At 40.0% G+C, this 19,609-nt stretch overlaps 1 protein-coding gene across 7 annotated transcripts in view; it reads left to right on the top strand.

Moving 5' to 3' along the window:
- CALCR (calcitonin receptor) overlaps nt 1–13,027 on the top strand; it is a 149,773-nt gene extending 136,746 nt beyond the window's left edge. For 3 of the 7 annotated variants that reach the window (XM_038128873.1, XM_038128872.1, XM_038128871.1), the window contains 2 exons: nt 3,654–3,695; nt 9,368–13,027. In XM_038128873.1, the coding sequence (XP_037984801.1) occupies nt 3,654–3,695; nt 9,368–9,589 (264 nt within the window). In that variant the 3' untranslated portion in view covers nt 9,590–13,027. Of the gene's footprint in view, nt 1–3,653; nt 3,696–3,887; nt 3,952–5,049; nt 5,201–6,778; nt 6,874–9,367 lie in introns of those variants that run through there. The other 4 variants (XM_038128870.1, XM_038128877.1, XM_038128875.1 and 1 more) reach the window with 4 other exon arrangements.
- The last annotated feature ends 6,582 nt before the right edge of the window (nt 13,028–19,609 follow it).

The raw sequence follows: 19,609 nt of genomic DNA, 5'->3' as shown, positions 1-19,609 counted from the left end.
CTGCATAGACATGTTTTTTGCTTTGCTTATTTTTTTCATGTAACATAAATTAACAATTCATAACGCAGTCATTTACCTCAGAGACATTGTATGGGTGTGCTGTGAGTGAAGGTGGTGAGAAAAGCACTGCTGTTTTTCTCAAAGCTTTTTATCTTTGCCAAAATGAGAGAGGTGAGAATGGGATGTACTTCTATGAACAACCTCAGCCACGCTTTTTTTTTTTTTTTTTTTTTGCTGTCCATTCAGCTCCAGAAGTGAGAAGTGAATGGACGTGGAGCAAAGTCCACATAAAGAATAAAAAACTGATTTTTATGTTATGACCACCTGTAAATTATCTTCTAATATCAATAACGAATATATGACCCCACTAAAATCTCAACAGCTACACAGTGTATGATTGATTAGGGCAGGAACTAGGGACCTGGACATGGTCAGGAACAGCAGGAATAAGTGCTCCTATATATGCTTTCTTGAATTATGGAGACATAAGCTTGAATAAAAAAGTAAAAAGAGGATGAGTAACCTATGTAAATTTGCAGTATCTGCATTGGTATTTTTTATTTGTTCATTTCTAACCTGAGCAAATTACTCAAACTTCTCTTCAAGACACTCATGTCTTCTAGGAGAATGAGATACAAATTAAATACTGTCAAGCAAAGACAGTATTTACTTAGGCCAGTATAGTCACTTCAACGGTGGAAAAAAACTCAATACTGTGTTAATAAAGTAAGGTATGTGAAAGTCTGAGAGCTGCTGTCTCTGGACAGTCCCTATGGCAGGATTCAGCTGAAAGCCATATTCATTTGTTCATCACATCGTTTCAGAAATAAAGAATTTCAGAAGAAGTCGTTAAAGGCCCTCATCCTAAAATAGATATATTCCTCATTTCCACTTTCAACACCACAGCCAACATTATCTTGCTGGGAGCAGACAATATATCACAGGTTAGTGTGACTAACACTAACTGTGTTGGTTAGCAACTCCACACAGTGGCAGAGAGATATAATTGACTTAGACATTTCATGCTCAGCAAGAGTTGTATCCTGAGCAAAAACCAGTAGCAGTTAGAATTTGGAAGATATGTGTCAAAGAGATATGAGAAATAACCCATGGGCCTTAAATTAACCTACATGTAGTCTGTCACATGTTTTAATAGATCCACTGTAGAATTATGGTCATCCCAAGCCCTCCAGAGAGACAAAGCTGGTGTCTGCTACTGAAAACTCTGTAGCTTTACAGCTGAAGATAACAATATCCCTCTGAACTATGAGCAAAACTTTATGTATGAAAAGAAGAAATAGAAATAGAAATAGAAATAGAAATAGAAATAGAAATAGAAATAGAAATAGAAATAGAAATAGAAATACAAATACAAAATAGAAATAGAAATAGAAATAACAGAAACAGAAACAGAAGTAGAAATAATAGAAAGATAGATGGCTGAGTCCAGAGGGCCATGGCAGGTGGAAGAAGGGCAATGCGATATACATGGAACAGACTAGAGAAAATAATTTCTTCAGCCAGAACATGTACAACGTGCATGGTCTAAAAATAACAAGAAGCCGGGTGTGCTTTCAGCTCACTCTAAACTAGAAGAGAAAGTGAAAGGGATATGAGGCATCTCTCCACCTTCCTATTTAGCTTTTCTGTCTGAAGTTGACAAGAGAAAACATTAGTTAAGGGATCTAAACTCTTGAATAGCAGAAAAGTGTAGCACTTGCAAGATGTAACAGAAGAATTCCAATACCATGCAGGAATTGAAACGGAAAATGGCTTCCCTTCAATAGTTCAGGTTCAATTTCTGTCTTTAGGTGAACTGAGGTTTCCATATTCCCCCCACTCTCACTGAAGAGCAAACTTGAAAAAAATTTCCTTGCTTCTTTCTCTCCTCCTGCTTCTTTCTCTCCCCATGCTGTCTTCTGATTTCCTGTGCCTCATGTGGACTGTCCCTGAGCGTCCCTGAGCGTCCCTCAGCATCCCTGCTCCCAGAGGAGATCCAGATCCATCTGGTTTGCCATTGTGGCTGACTGCTGCTAGTGAAAGCACATTTAGCAGAATAGCAGACCCCTGGTGCAAGGTGCCCAGAGCAGTTCAAGAGCAGAGGTTGTGCCCAGCTGTGCACAGCACAAGCAGCATTGGTACAGGCTGCGAGGAACCGGCGCATTTTCTGCCATTGCAAAACTTTTGATTTAGGAGTGTCTGGTCTGGCAAAGTCCTGCTTTAGAGCTGTAAGGTTTTGTTTGACTTTGTGGAGCTTCTCAGCCCAAAGCTTGTGGACAAGCTATTGTGTATTTCTTACTGCATGATGGGATTTGAGTTTTTTGAAAATACTCACTGCTTTGCCAAAAAATGAAAAGAAATTGTTATTTCTCACTATGTCTACCCTTCATCCTCCTCCTACGTGCTGTTTCATGTTGATATTTGAATTTACGTCAAATTAAAAATTCTGCATCAGAGAAAATCTATTCAAGAAAAATAATTGTCATTATTCAAGTGGTCAGCACTTGTCCAAACCAGCCTGCGTATCTCTATATAAGCATTTTGTTTAAAAGTTATTTCTTGTTCTGTTTGTGGTGCAAAATATGCATCTGAGAGTCCAAGGCATTTTGCAAAGCATTATCTACAATTCAACTGGTAATCATTTAAATGAAGGTTTTATAGAAAAGATACAGCTGTAAAGCTCTTCAAAGCAGCCCTTGGGAACATAAGCTGCATTGCAGTTTTCCCCTCAATTTCACAAACTGCCATACGCTTAGTTTATAATAACTGCTTTAAGTAATTTAAAATTAAGGCATTTGGCTCCCAGTGATGCTATGTAATGCTATTTTAATAAGAGCGAGTGCAGTTAGGACATGGACCAGTGTAACTACATAATCCTGAATGGCAGGCTCTCTGTGCAAGAATTTTCTCTCTTATTAATTTCCCACTTTGCCATGTCATATTCCTGCCTTGGCTCTGTTTAATCTTATAGCAGGAGTGAAATGCTATCTGAACAACTCTGGTGATGATGAAATTAACTTAAAGCCATGTATGACCAAGCTATCATGTGCAGTGTCTCTTTTTTCTGCCTCCCTACCCTCTAACTCATGTGCTGTGGTAGGTTTTTTTCCTTTTTCTGGCCACTTACACCTCTTCTCATGTCCTCTCCGTCCATTGTGATGCCCAACATACCAGTTCACTTATCCTGACATACAGTTCAATTTAAAGCCTTCCTGGGACAGCTGGATTCTCTGTGTCTGGCAATTTTTACTGGATAGCTACACCCTGAAGAGTCAGTGGCAACATATAGGACAAAATTCCTCTACCATCTCTTCAGCAAAATCCGTGGCAGTGTGGTTCTCCTCTGTAAGCAAAATACATACCTACCTTTTATTTTCCTTCTCTACATCTCTTATATATAAATAACTTCATAGCCATAACAGATAATCTATAATCTATATAAACTATAGTAATATGGGGCAGGGGGAAAATAGTAAAACATTATGAAAAGACAAAAAAAGCCTTTTAATAGCACACCTGTGAAAGATGGGGTGTGTCTGTGATGCAGAGAAAGTGGATTAATGTTTTTATCTTGTATCCAAAGTCCAAATTTCCAAAACATTATGAAGTGTATATATTCTGATCCCTAAACTCTTTTATTTTGCTTCTCTTAGGGCTTACTTGTAGCTACCATATTCTGCTTCTTCAATGGTGAGGTAAGTACATGAAATGCAGGAAATGAACAGAGCTTGTAACATAATCATCCTGCTGTTCATTAATGTAGATGTGAAGCATGTCACACTACAAACTTTGAAACCACACCAGGTCGCTTTTACTCTCTACACACAAGCAGTGGTGTGCACTTCTGACAGCTCAGTGCAGAGTGTGACTGGAATATCCCTGAACAGATTCATCAGGTCTGTGACCACTACAGAGCAGATGGCACCTAGGGAGGTACAGGCATGACACTCTTGCCCTACTATCTGCAAGTTTGAGATGGACATCTAAGTAAAGGAGGAAAATGTTTTACACCCCTTCCTGCCCCAGAACAGCAGGAAGGACCACAATTCTCAGTAAGAAGCAGAGAAGACATTCAGAGATCTGTCTGAAGAATGCAGTGGGGAGGTCAGGCCAGAGCCATGGCAAATCCATCCCTGGTAGTGCTGTCAGAGGTGGACGAGTGCAATTACTTGAGCTCCTTTGAGGATTAGCACTGGCCTTCTTACAGGCAATGTTTCTTGTGTAGCAATTGAGAAATAAAAACCCTTGAGGCAAAGATCTCTCCTAATCTCTTACAGCTGGATCATATGTATGAATATACACCTACAGTGGGTTTTAGATTCACTTTACTACTTCTTTATTTTTACAAATACTAGTAAGTTAAAATATGTCAAGAACCATTTAAATTCCTGCAGCAAGCCATTTTCCAAAGGTGGTTGGCAGAAATACAGCTTTTTCAGCACATCAAGAGCATTCAACTGCAGCGAAATAAAACACCATATATCTTAGCAAAGCTAGGAAGTCCATTAAAAAGTTCATTTTCAATACAGAGCAGATGAATTAGATACAGAACAAACTTTGTGATGCTAATACTCACTAAGTAAACCTAGAAAAACATTTGTGTTCCTTTTTATCCCTGTGTATTATCAGAAACCAGCAAATTTCATGTAATGACATGACCACACTGATGTTTTGATAGAGACTGGAAGCAGGCTATCTTACTGATAAGGTGTTACTGGCTGATTTGATGACATTCAGGATAGCAGAGAGTATTAAATTCTGCCATTGTCTATCAGCATCTCTGTACATTTGCCTCTGGTTGGCTCCCTGTGTAAATGTACTGAGAAACTGAAGGATAAAAAAGATGAGAGTCTTCAGCTGCAGTTCTGTCGCATGGCTCCTCAGGAGGCATGACAGAGAATGGCAAAATGTGAGCAGCTAATCACATCAGAACCTAACACAAAGTGAGAGCTGTAAAGATCATGCTACAGAAGTTCACGGTTTCATGCATCCAACTAAACAAAGTTGAAGACATGTACGACTCTTTTCCTAACACATTTCTGTCCCCAGTATCTGCAGCCTACTATCATCTTTCTCCTTCTGCCTTACTGTCATCACTCTGACACAGCTGAATATCCATGCCCTGGAAACAAAGACAAACTTCTGATACTCCCTAGCATGGAGGACCTACTGTGAAGAAAGTAGAGACCAGTGAGGCAGTTTTTGAAGCATCCTCTGCCTATAAGAGTGACTGCATCACTGTGTGCAAGCAGTACTCCAGTGTCTCCTCCAAACAATGTGTTATCCCAAAATCCTGGTCTTGAATATTTTCTTCTTCACTCCCCCAGTGTCCCCTGCATTTTTTTTTCAGATTAGATTTTGCAAAACAAGTCCCCTTTATGTTTTATAGCTTTAGTGCAAGAGGTAGATTCTCCATCTCTAATGAGAACACTCAGATTTGTCTAGATTAAAGGTTGTAGCAATGTTAAAAATGAGGAAAGATCGCAATAAAATGCACTGAAAACATAAAGTATCTTAAAGTATATTATTTTCTTAGTTTCAACTAGCTCTAATTCCAAAGTACTTTTGGCAAAGTTACAATGTCAGAAGAGCATGCCCACCTTTACAACCCCAGGAACACAATTCTCAAAGTATGCACTCAGGAATACATCTGAAGCATCTGCTTGCCAATATGCATGATTGATGACTCCTGGGTGGAGCAGCTGATCGGAAACATGGATCAAAGTCAGGCAGTAAAAGCAAATGACTGTGAGGATGCAGGCTTTTCAGACTTGCTGAGGGTGATTTTATTGGTGCTTGGGTACTTTTCACCATTACACCCATTTTCAAGATCACTGCGTGTGCTTCAGATTTGCAGATTGTCAGTGGCAGGAGTGCTGAAAAACCTTCTCATTATTTTCTTCTAGGAAATTTTATTTAGGGTAGCTTTTTTTAGAATTTCCCATTAAGGTGAGCAGTGTCAAAGATGACACCTCTCTAATACAGACTCAAGACAGTTTGGTGCTACTTGCAACAGCACATCACCCATAAACACCCAGCAAAGTTCATGCACTAGAGTAGCTGGGCTGGGCTGGGCTGGGCTGGGCCAGGACAGGATGAAAGGATTGTGATCCTTTTTCCCATTTATTTCTACAGTTACACAATCTGTTGATGTATAAGGCACAAAGCCTATAGAAAAACAGCAGCAGGCTAATGCCAAGCTGGTATTAGGGCCTTCCAAAGGGAGCACTAATCTGAGTTTGACCAAGAAAATTGAGCTAATTTCCCTCAGTCTTGGTGTATGCAGAAGTACACAGACCAAAGACACAGTCTGGTCTTCAGTTATGATGTAAGATTGTTTCCAAGCTGCTGCATACATCTGCTGCCATAGACGCTAAAATTATTTCTCATGAGAAAATTCAGTGTGGGGCAAGGAGATTAATTTTAGTACTGCAGAAGCTTGGCTAATCTGGGATTTACTTTTTCCTACTGGAACATTTAACTTCAAGACTGAAATACATGAAGCTTAGCCAGGACAAACAATGCTAAACTCAGAACCACTTTAATGTGTTTTTTAGTGCATTCATCACTACTGCCTCACTAACCTCACTTTAGCACCATCAGCCATCTATAGAAAGACATCTAAAAATAATAATAGAAAGCTGTACTAATGTCTGCATTCATCTGGAAGAACACATAAACAATGTTTGGTTTTTTACTTTCGAAATGAAAAATCTTCTTATATGTTTTCATATAAAATTTTAGTGTCCAGTAGAACTGGAGTTTCTCTGTCCAACAGCAACAGTTTTGTACAGATGATACAAGGTCTCTGCAATAGTCTGCTCACCAGACCACATTTTCAAGCCTGGGATTGCTTCTAGACTGCAAGGCTGGACAACGGAATGGAAAGTCTATTTGGGGAAAAAACAGCCATGTATTTTATGTGCCAGTGAGGTGTGAATGGCTCAGAAAAACCTTTAAAGTCTTGAAGACCAGAGTAAATAAACTTGGGCTCTTCACTGCTTCAGTGGTTGCTTTAGTTTATCTGCCATCACAGTGGAAAGCGTGGCAGGCATCCCCGTGTGCCTCATGGTCCCCAGGTGCCTCCCCAGTCATTAATACGTCGTGGCTGTGCATGTGATTTTCAGTAATGTTGTTTATATATTTAAAATCCATGCCTGAATGGTTTTAGTTGGCACTGAGTTATGATCATCTGAGATTCTTGGAATCGTGGCAGAAAACTAGATTAGCAAGTTCTACTCAAATGCAGCAACTTGTACAATCCATTATCCATTTGTGGCCAGATCCTTGTACAAACAAGCAGTTCAGCAGAGAACAAAAAAAAGATGCTTTGACCTTGTGCTCTCACTGCTCTGTGGAGCCTTTTAGACCTTTATAATGGCACTTCTGATCGTGGGCTGAACTGGAAGGGATGTGGCTGTTGTCTACCCACCATACATACAATGTAAGCATCACTCCCTCTGAAGAAGAAAATTATAAACTCCTCATGACAGGCTCTGTAAGACTCAGGGACATTGTTCTTCTCTCTCCAGATAGCCACACTATCATCTCCAGACCTATGGCAGACTCCAGTTCAGCTGAGAGCAGCTAGGGAGCTTATCAGGAGCTTCTCACCTGCACAGCAGCTCTTCTCCCCGTGCAAGAGCGATCAAAGCCTTGGGGTCTGTGCAGGGCTCAGGGGAAGGAGAGGACTAGGAAAGGAACAGAAGTCTCTAAGAGCAGGCTCTTGCTGCCTGCACTGAAGATGCTGACATGAATCTGAATGGATGAAGTGCTGTGAAATGCAAACATGGTCAGCTTGGGGCAGAGGTGAGGGCCAGAAGTGCACGCTGGCTGGTGACTGTGGTGCAGTGGGGGACAGGTGGCTGCGGGCAGGCAGAGCTGCTGTGCACACACAAGGTTTCTGCAGCATCCTCCTTGTGTCTGCCCTAATGCCTCAGTGAGATATGGGGAAAGTCACTGTCCTAGTACTTCTGAAGATTTCTTCTTCCAGTCCCTTCCCGTAGTTTCTGGGGTAGCGAAGCTAAAATATTCATACTGTAACATCAAAAAGCAATTTTAAAGTGGCTAAAATCTTTACAAAGTTTAACTCGTGTAATGTTGCTGTATCAAGTGCTGCCACTGCATTACTCTTTGACCCAGTAATTCTTTCTCACTAATAAACTTGGGTCATAGAGTCATAAAACATCCCCACATGCAGCTATTTCACTTTAATTTTCAACATTGGCATCGTAAACATTGCTCAGAGCCCAAGTAATTAAAGTTCCATTGTGACCATATGCCTTTCCTGCACTCGGTATCTAATTAACCTCCACGGAGCCATTTGGTTTTTTCCTTTATGTGTTAGGAAAAGGTGACTAGCAATACATTCTCCAAATGACAAACAGTGCCCACCTCAGTAGGACCACAGAAACTGGTAGACTCCTGTCATCACAGTGCCTTACTTACACCTGCCTTCCTCTGGAGGAGAGGGTCATTTACATCAGATTATTGTGCCAAACTGCTGCTATTCTCACTTTGTGTGTTCAGAATCATTCATCTAAACAAAAAGAGACAGGATTTGCCCACTTTCTGCTCTTCTATCAAGAGCTGTCATGCATGGACATGCAGCTGGAGAAGTCCTTCTTCTTCCCTGGCAAGACTCAGTAGTTTAAATCATTTCCTAATACCATGTATAACACCACTCTTAATGTAAATGTTGAAAAAAATATCTTTTCCTTAACAGTTGACTGTTCAAAGGTTGACATCCTCTGCTATGCAGAGGACCATTCTATATTTTGTGAGCACAGAACCTGTCCTTAAAGAATAAAATCTCTGTTTGGCTGTCCTGATCCTCTAACTCTTCCTACAAAACTAGTCCTAGCAAGCTCATGAAGTGCACTTACACTTTGCCGTTCATGGTAATTCTCATTACTCAAGGCTGAGGTTCTTCAGGTATCAAAATTCATTAGGCATTTCAGGGGCAATAATTCAGCTGCAGCATCAGCCTTTCCTTTCCTTTCCTTTCCTTTCCTTTCCTTTCCTTTCCTTTCCTTTCCTTTCCTTTCCTTTCCTTTCCTTTCCTTTCCTTTCCTTTCCTTCCTTTCCTTTCCTTTCCTTTCCTTTCCTTTCCTTTCCTTTCCTTTCCTTTCCTTTCCTTTCCTTTCCTTTCCTTTCCTTTCCTTTCCTTTCCTTTCCTTTCCTTTCCTTTCCTTTTCCTTTTCCTTTCCTTTCCTTTCCTTTCCTTTCCTTTCCTTTCCTTTCCTTTCCTTTCCTTTCCCTTTCCTTTCCTCTCCTCTCCTCTCCTCTCCTCTCCTCTCCTCTCCTCTCCTCTCCTGTCTCAGGTGTTTATATCATGCCTCACGCTAGCAGTGTGTTTCCCTGGCAGGTGCAAGGAGCTCTGAAGAGGCAATGGACACAGTACAAAGCCCAGTGGGGCCAAAGGCGCCGCGAGCATTGTTCCACACGATCTACCTCCTACACGGCCACGTCCATCACTGAGGTCCCTGTGTACCTGTACCATCATGATGCCAACAATGAACAGTTAAATGGAAGATACATTGAGGACTCCGAACTCGTTGCGTTGAAATCTGGAGACACGTGTGCCTAGCTCAGCACCAGCCACTGCAAACACATCATTTCATGCTCTGCTTGTGAGAAAACTGGGGAGAAGGGTGGGAGTGAGGAAATCCAAGATGCTGTGTCAGAGTTTAGGCCCAGGCAGAAGGACACATCCTATTCAAACCACATCAACCTCTGACAGCAATGATGTAGAGAGAGTGTAATGCAGGCCTGGAATAGCATTTCTTCCTGTGCACTGCAGCCGGGAGTGAACATGGACCTGCCCATGAGGCTGTGTAATCTCCACATCTTCTAGAACCTGTATGAGGTGACCATCTGACATTTGTAACAGCCACAGGTAGATAATAGCAAATAGGAAAGAAAGAACCAGTATGTGACAATTGGAAACTTTCAGCACTTTTTGGTTTTGGTACTTTTCCTTAACACTAGATTTTCTACCATCAACTTTCACAAAGGGTAACTGACTTGGAGTCATTCATTTTTCTCTTTAAATGAGCTGAATGACCGCTTAAAAGATCTTGCACATTGCAAGAAAAATCAACCATATGAACAGCAGAAAGTCATTCCAAATTATTGAAATCTTGATGCCTTCCAAAGAATGCCACAAAATAATACCATCCCCAAAGGATAGTCCAAATTATTATCATCACTTTAGCAGGGGCATAAAGCAAATCAAGGTGAAATAATCATTGCATCTCAAGATCTCAAACACAGAGAAACAAATCAATTCTTCAGGCTTAATGACACAAGTCCTGAAGACATCTCAGAATAGATTTCATTTATCAATACTGGTAGTTCAAGAATATTTATTTATAGGAAAAATTGTCAGCCTGTTACTCTACCCAGAAACTCATCATTAAGACACAATTCTCTCACTCTGAATAAGCTGTGAAATTAGTTTGGGAAGTATGTTTTATTTAACAGGCATTCTGAGTTGAGTGGTAGATGAATGCTTGTTTCTGTTATAAATTTGTGATCATGGCAGAAAATGTAACCATGAAAGAAATCAAGAATCAATATCTTAGCACAGGAAGCATTTACTTTTAGAATCTGCTTGCTCTCCTGAGTTCCTAATCATTACACAGTCTTGCCAAAATTCTTTATGATCTAGTTCTGTTTCTATTGAAATTAGCACACAAATCCCTGTTAACTTGGATGAGCAATGAACAACTCTCTTCAATGGTCAGGAAGGAGTTCAGTGTAGACTTCAAAAACATGAGGCCATTTCCTCCACAGTGACTTGAAATCATTTTTAAATATTGTATCTAGCCAGGCTGATTTTCCTTCCTTGACACAACCAGAGTCTAAGCTTTACCCTCAATTTGTAGATTTTAAGTGGAGAAAAAATGTACATGTCTAGCTACACGAGTTAGCATCTCACTGGAAAAGTCCCTTCCAGGAGTGAGTTCAGGAGGCAGAGCTGTAAAGCCAGCACTGTGAAAAGGGACCAGGTTCACCCTGTCCATCCATACATGAGGCCATGCCTTGCAGGTAAGGAGGCTGCTCTGTTTTCACCACCAGCACACCCACCAGCTGTGCACCATGGCACGTTGTCCCCAGAATGAGGAGGAAGCTGCCAGCTCTGCCACTCTAGAACAAAAGAAGAGCTGAGGAACAAGAAGGAATCATCTGCTGGCGGTGCAGATCATCACATGGTCAATCCAGCGGGGCACTCACAAGAAAATACCATTGTGTGTGTTTGTTCAAGCCACATACCTATTTTTCAGACTTCAAGGAATACAAAGACAGTATTTTTTCAAACAACAGTATTTCTCATATTGCTATTTCTACTTTCACCAGTGAACAATAGGAAACGGAGGAGCCAGTTGTTAAAGACAATAAAGTGGCTCTGATATGAATCTGTATTATTCTGGATAGCTTTGGGGCATACTGCACTTCCCAGGAGGGCTGCAGAAGGCATTCCTGCTTTCTAAAGACAAAAATGAGATGATTGTAAAAGAAATGTGCATAATATAGAGAGTTTAATAATGAACATGTCGGTTTTAATAATGTAAAGTTTACAACATGTAAGTGCAAGTTGTTTCACAGTCAGTTACGTTCATGTGGATGTACAAAATGGAAATGCTTTACCATTATACTGATTGTTTTCTTTCTTCTATAATGATATTTTCTTGCTCTGTTTAGTAGAGTGCTCTGGAAAGTCAGAGTCAGGAGCTGAGGTTTAGGATATTGTTTGCAGCTTTGGTGTGCTTGTGTCAGTCTTTATGGAAGCTTTGGCTGCAATCAAGGGATGATGATTTCCAGCCACTAAAAAATTGGTCTAACATACACACTGACTTTAGAGCTGTCATCACACTTTAGTTTTGTAGGAAAGGCTGAGTTTTAAAGGTACTTACTGAGTAATTTCTAATCAAAATATTTTCCAATGGGAAATGCTATTTTTCTTCATCTCAACATGGTTTGAAATGCCATAATTGCACACATAAGGTACATTTTATTCTCTGCTTTATAAATAGCACCAAACACTAGTGACAGTAATATTGAGAATGCTGATACAACCTCAATAATCCCAATTATGACAGCAGGTTGGTTTGACTCAAATAGATTTCACAAGAAAGCAGAAACACATAATTGATGTATAAGTGAATCAAAAAGTATGGATGGAGCTGACACTTGAATCAGTGGATTCAGGGTGGATTTTAAGAGGAAAGCAACCTCACATTTATCACCTCTGCAGTATCAGCTTCCTCTCAAACACCACATCCAACACACAAAAATCCAGTTTAGTGAGCATTTCCTCTTGCAGAAGGTTTTGTGTGGTTGCTCTGAGCAACCAAATCTATCAGGAAGATAGATTTAGATGGATGATGGTTGTTAGTCTTTACGAGGTACAGAAACACAGCACAAATTAAAATATTTGTTGTGGCGTGGGATGTTGAAAGACTTCATTTTTATTTTATTTACTTAATAAATATATTTTATCTGAAATAAAACAGCAACAAAAGTAAAACAGACAATTTTCTCTGTATTAAAATTGTTAGCAATAATGCTACCTTAATTAGAACATTACAGAGTGCTCACATAGCAAAATAACTCTGCTTTAGGATAAGAACAACCCCACAAAAATGGTGAATTTCTGTTCTCCCATTCTTTGCCAGCTTCAATAAGCAAAATATGAGCAGACTTACAAAGATGGATATCTGAAACACTGAAAATGTGAAGATACCGACATTTCCACTGCTAGCAATTTTTAAAATTTGGTGTGTCTCTGTGAAGCTAAATACTGCTCAAAAATTTGAGGATTTGTAACCTAAAAGGTATTTGCGTTGAAACAGTAATTGATCCCAAGCCACAAGAACCTGCAGTGTGAACATGCCCTCTCTGCCTTCTGCACAACTTTTTATGTACTTCCAGATGGATCCCAAATCTGTATTTAGGAACCCCTTTACTGAGCATTCAGAGCATAGTTGAGAAAATAAAGTAAATCTCAGCGTCACAAATACAGATCAGCATGTTGCCCTCATCCTTATAAAGATCAGCTGTTTTTACCTGTGAAATCAAGAGCTGAGAAGGCTCCCATTGCAGAGCATGTACTACTGCTGTAGGAAAAGGAAGAATTGGGGTAAAATGACTAACCAGGTTGTGGTATTGTGAGTTTCACAAAACACAAATCAGCACAGTCAGCACTGGGGATGATTCAGGCCCAGCTCACCTGCCTTGGCAGAGGAACCATTTCAATGACCTTCTGAATCCCTGTCAAAACTTCTTTGCCATTATTTCATAGCAGTGAAGATGGTCACTGCGCTCTGCTGGAGCAGGAAATATTTAACTCTCCTTATGGCATTTAAGATTGTCTTCATAATCCAATTTCAGGACCTCACAAGGCTATCTTTAAAAGAAACAATTATCTTCAGCCAATATTTAGAGGGCATCAGCATTGATTTTATGACTCTGGTCCTTCTTCTCTCACTGCAAGCAAAAGCAGCCTTGAGCAGTGACTGCACTACAGGAGGTTACTTTGTGTAATGTGCAATGTGTGCCCATGTGTAACTACATGCAACTCTCCCACACCCAAGTGCTGGTGATGTTGGTTTGCATGATATGGTCAAAGAGATACAGCTCCTTCCTTCATATGCTTTGCATTTCTCTCCCCCTCAGTATCACTATCATAAGATGTGTTTCTTTCTCAATCTGTGTTTTCTATGCATTTTCAGGAGAAACATTTTGCTTTTGCAGTTTGCAACTTATGCTGACTTGCTCTTGGTCAAAGATGTACTCACCAAAATCAGACTGGAAAATGTATATTTTGATCCAAACCAGATTTTAGAATTCAGGTGCTTGGCCCACACTGTTTTTTAAAAACTACCCGCTGGAATTATGGGAATGGTAGGTGCAGATTTAAAATTAAGTTAAGGATAAAAGTCTGAGCGCACAAACCAAGTATCTCCAGAAGCAGAGTAACATTATCTTTTTTACTTTTGACAGAATAAAATCCTGTTATTTAAATACTTATTTTTTTAATAGAAAAAATCTAAGCAAACCTTGTGATGTTGAAAGTTATACAAGAGGCACCAGAAAAAACCAACCATTTGGAAAGCCTAGATAGCATGTATACATATGAATATATGTACAGTAAATTATTATAAGAGCTGTGTTCAGGTAGAAAGTGACCCATCATCCATGAACAAAATCTAAGTCATGAGTGGGAGGGCCTGCAGGTCAGAGAAGACTTATAGTCTCCACTAAGTGCCTTTATGCTTTCTGGGGACTCCATATGGAGCACAGACAACCAGGGTCATCTATCATCCCACTCCCATCCCAGATGTGCTCATGATGGGAATGACCAGGACCAGAGACACTGGCTGCACTGCATTTCTCTGCTTCATAAACCAACACTGAGCTGAGCAAAGGAGCTGACTGGGAGATGAGCAGGTGCAATCTCTTTTTCAGCTGCATGGTAATGCTGGGTTATCTCCTTAGCATAAGATCCACTGCCGTGGAGAGGACTGATCTTAGACCAGGCAGCTCCTTGGTAAGGAAAACCTTTTAATTTCACTTTACCCTGGGTAACAGAGAAGTAATTCTCACTGTCTTCAGCAGTGTGGCTAAAGGCAGGACTTCTACCGTTCTGATTTTAGAGATCATCTAAATATCAAGCAAATACTGAAAATGCTTGGTGTAATACAGTATCACCTGCATATTTGACATAAAAAATCCTGGTTCATCTGTATTATGCTACGTATAGGCTCCTTAAGGTTACAAGATACTATTTTTTATATTTGCCTTGGTTTTTCTAGTAAAATGTTTGTTCTCTATTAGCACCACATTTGTACGTGTTACATGTATTTGACAAACTTCACTGATTACTTGGCCACTAACATAAAGGTAAATATATTTTACTTCTTACATTTATAGGTATAGTTGCTTATATGAAAAGCTTGGCATGCAACAGCTTCCAGAAGATCAAAATTAAAAGAATGCAAAGGCCCTCCCAGTCCATGCTGACTACACAGAAAAACCTGAGAGGTGGAAACCCCTTGTATCCTACTCTCCTCTCTTATTTCCTGTTATTCCTTTAGTTTTGAACAAAGAGGGCAAATGTACCTCAGTCCAGATGGCAGCACAAGGCTGATCAGCACTAGATTGTATGGATAGGTGTTTCTGGGAGGTACACAAGGAGATGAGCATTGCAAGGACATGATCTTCTCCCAGTGTGGATGCAGATACATGCAAGATACCTTTAGCTATATGTACTATCACAATTGACACCCCTGCTAAGAAGGGGTGGGAGAAAGTTCTGCAGAATTTGAACAGTCTATGAAATAAAATTCATGAGGAAACAGGCTGTATTTTAGGTACAGAGACAGCATTGCCAGTATAGGCTTCCACACAGAAGGAATTTACATAAAATAGCTGCCTTTAATGAGGGTCACTTTACAAATGGTCAGAGCCCATATTCTGCCTGCTGCAGACTGTGCAGGCAAGCTTAACAAGTTCAGGCCCGAATGTGAAGAGGAAATAGCTTAAGAAAAGTTTCTTCTTATTATATTATCCAACAGGCTTTTTTCTTCTATTATCTTTTGGCATATAGCAAATATGTAACTCCCAAGGACCCAGCCACCATGCTAATGATTGCCTCTCCAGCAGCAGAAGGGAGGTGTGCCTCTGGGGAGGCTGCAGCTTTGAACTGGCAGCAGTGTAGAGGCCTCATAACAAGGTGATGAGTGTATCCAGCACAAAGTTATTGCAATGCTGCAATGGCCCCGATGAGGAGAGAGAATGATGAGGAAGACTCCATCTTATCAGAAGTCTTATTAAGTACTGTATTACACTATATTATTCTATACATCTAAAACTGAATCTACCTTGCACTCATTCTTGCTCACAACTGCACAGAACTGCACTCATCATCTGACTGTCTCATGACTGTCCCCAGACAGTCCCGACACACTCACACTCTTGGCCCTGATAGGCCAAGGAAACAAAACAGCCTCACTTCAGGTAAATAATCTCCATATTGCATTCTACTCCGGCACAACACAGGCACAGCAAGAGAGATAAGAATTGTGCTTTCTCTTCTTCTCAGCTTGTCTCACACCTTCTCTCTGTTCAGAGGGCATGTGAATGCCACACAAAGTAACCTTCAATTTTGAAAAAGGAGACTTCAGAGATTCTTCCATTTAATCCTCTGCTGTAAAATTTCTTCCATACAGGAGATTCCTTGGAAAGTCAGAGTTAGAAAGGATGTAAAAGGACATGAGGTCGTTCCAGAGGTACCATCACCTACATGATGAATAGTTTGTCACTACTTGTCAAGTTTTGGTAAATGAAAAAAAAAAAAAAATAGTGTTTCTCCTTTCAAGCTATAGCCCAAGTAGAAGTAACTTGGTATCAACTTTTTTATACATCAGGAAGTCATGAGCAAAGAGCTCTGGTTTTCGGACATTTGTTTTACATTACACAAGTACTAACACACTTCAGTGCAGAATGGTGTATCAGTTACCAACACTGCACTTTGGCAAAAGCAGTGAATGCAATCAGGACAAAGAAATAAAATAAATATACTTGATGCTCAGCATATACAGTCATTACAAATTAGCAATATTCCTTCAGTAATCAAAACACATACAATAACATCTGGATAGAATTTAAATAATTCCATGGGCACATAAGAACTTTTCCCTTTTTTTTTTTTTTTTAAGTAATCCATGTCTACATAGCATGTTACTGTGTGCTCATGGTAGGACAGTTTTCTGCAATTATTTTTTATTGGGTGATGCTCGAAATGCATGGTTCACAAAATTGAAAAGGTTTAAAAATGTAGCAAGACTTCCCATGTTGACAAATCTGAGGCACATTCATAAGTCACAAATCTATTGTTCATTATTGATATTAATGAAAAGACAATTATAATTGTATATTTTTTAATATCCCTCTCTTTATATACAAGCCAAGAAATTCACTATCTGCTGTAGTATTTGCTGCATAATGTACAGCCTTGTGTGCTCTTCATAAGCTGCACTTTGGTCAGTATCTCTTTGTAAGAAGATTTTTCTACGCATGGTGAATTACAGCAAAAACATGAGTGAAATCTCAGCCTTCCCAAAATCAAAAGCATCAGCTAATTGAGCTCTGCCGTAACAAGGATTTCATCCTTCACAGATCCTGTTTTCCCAGTATTAAAGGCTATTGATGGTTCAGGGAAAGGGGTGCTTGGTACTGCATCTGTAACACCCATGTCACCCACAGGGGCTGCAAATATGTGGGGACTGCTGTCACCTTTTCAGGTCATTCCCTCAAAGAGCTGTGGAGGTCGATCAGAGAGCAGGGCTGGAGGGAGCAATGCAGAAGTTAAGCCTTGATCTGACATTTCCTTTCACAGTAAGTACAGGAAGATGTAGCTCTGGAAAGGGTTTTCAGAGACTCTGGACATCTTGGTCTGCTCTAGCCATTGGGGAAGGCAGTTCCTGGTGAGATCCATGTCAGGCTGAGCAACAGTCAATCGCCCCTTATTTTACATTTTGCACAGAAGTGGTTTAGATGCAATTTCTTTGGTGTAGAACTGAACCTTTCAGAAATTTTGGCTTTGTGAGAGGCTTCTTTTTGCAATTAAAGTCAGACTCATTTTAAAATTTTTGGAATGTCTTCTTCTCTTATGATATTGTGATACAAATGAATACCAAACCACTAGTTCTTAATCAGTTCGATAACCCTCACTCCCTCAAAAGCTTTCTGGAAACCTCTGACAGCTATGAGCTAGTAGAATAATAGCATTAAAGAAATACCTACTGAAATCAATCAAAAACCTGTGGTTAAGGCGCTGGACTTCATGGACTCAGCAGACTTATGTTTGAGTCATGTCCCTGCCACAGACTTACGGTGTGGTCCCAAGAAAATGATTGCAAACCAGGTGCCAGACTCACTGAATCCACTGAAACTGCCACTGGCAGATTTAGGGGCCCATACTCAAAACTGAGACTTTTCCTCCAAGCATGTTTGCATTGGTGAAAATTCCCTGTCAGATCATTTTATTATAGATACATCTAAACTGTCCCTGAGTCGTAACCAATGTTCCCATAAAGGTCAGTGGGGAAAAGCTGCCCCTCCATCCCTGCAAACAACATTGACTGACCTGGGTTTCTGCTTTCTGACAGGAATTTTGTACCAAAATCTCCTCCTTTGCAATAGTGCTCAGTCATGAGCACTAATTTCTAGTTTCTTCCCTCTGGTTAGTGAATTTTTTGAAATATTTAAAACATTTTAAAGATTTAGAAGGAAATATGTTCAACAATATCTTCTGAAAGAGGCCAGTCTTAAGAGAGCCCTCTAGCATGTCCTGATGTAGAGACCACACACCATACATATATTTAGACATTCAGATATAATGCAAAATACCTGCATAGCCTCTATATCTGTAGCCTGGGTTTTAAGTGATGCAAATTAAGTGATGCAATTTCTGGTATTGCTGGGCAGGGAGGTGATTCAGCTCCTATACCTGATGCAGTGCTCCAGCAACTCATTTGCTGAAAGGCGGCTGCTGGGCTGAGGCGTAGCAGATATATTGCACATATGTAGCCTGGATATATTGCACATAATTTTAAATATCCATGTAGTAGAGAGAGCTGAACCCTTCTCCATGAATAAGGTCAATCTCCATATAAATGTTTAAAAAAGGAAAAATTAAAAGAGCATATCAAATGCATGTAACTCACACAATATTTTCTGCAGGCTTTGCTATCATCCTTCTGATGTTAATTTTCTCCATTTCTGCTGAAAAAAATGCCTCTTTCTGTTCAACAAAGAATTTGTCCTGTGTCTACCACCAGTGACAAATTTACTGAGTAAGTTAAAATCTCCTTTGTGTCACGATGACCTGAGGAACCTACTTCTGTTTGTACAAAGGCAAAATGGACATACACAAGGAATTACTGACCTGTGTGTGAATGCCAGCAGCCCTCAGAAAGACAAAACCCAGGCTGGTTCACTGATATCAAAAATATCAGCTCTTCAGCAGAATTTAATTTTTCTGAGATGCTTGTCAATCTTCCAGGAGAGAGCTCCTTCTGAAACAATGTTTCACTTTAGAGGAAGCACCACCAATTAGCAGTATAGTCAAATAACATTAGGCAATTCTACGTGCATGGGACACTGTGGTGTTCAAATGTGTCCTAAGAATATTTTCAATAAGCCAAGGCTGAAAAAAGCTTCCAGTAGCACTTCCCAAATATAGTTGCATTTGTTATTTTGCTCAGTGCATTGAAAAGCTGCGCAGGAGAGTCTGGACCATTGCTACCCATCAGATTCATTGGGCTGGCAAATGCATTTCAGATACATACTTTCTTGGCGTCAAGTATGTATCTATTTAATGAAACCTTCTGTACCTAAACAACATCTGCAAAGTAACAGGGGAGGAAACCTTTTTATTTTCATATTCTCCAGACAAATTATAAGTTCAAAGGACTTTTGTTAGCAGTTCACATTATCTGCCTTAGAAAGTCTTCCTCGTCTGGAGGACAATGGCCCAAGGGAGACCAGAGTGTCTATCTTGGGAAGTGTTTTAATGACATTAGACAAAAAAGTCAGGTCT

This window comes from Motacilla alba, chromosome 2, assembly GCF_015832195.1.
Source record: "Motacilla alba alba isolate MOTALB_02 chromosome 2, Motacilla_alba_V1.0_pri, whole genome shotgun sequence".
NCBI classification, from domain to species: domain Eukaryota; kingdom Metazoa; phylum Chordata; class Aves; order Passeriformes; family Motacillidae; genus Motacilla; species Motacilla alba.
This window is presented reverse-complemented; position numbering and strand designations above follow the sequence as displayed.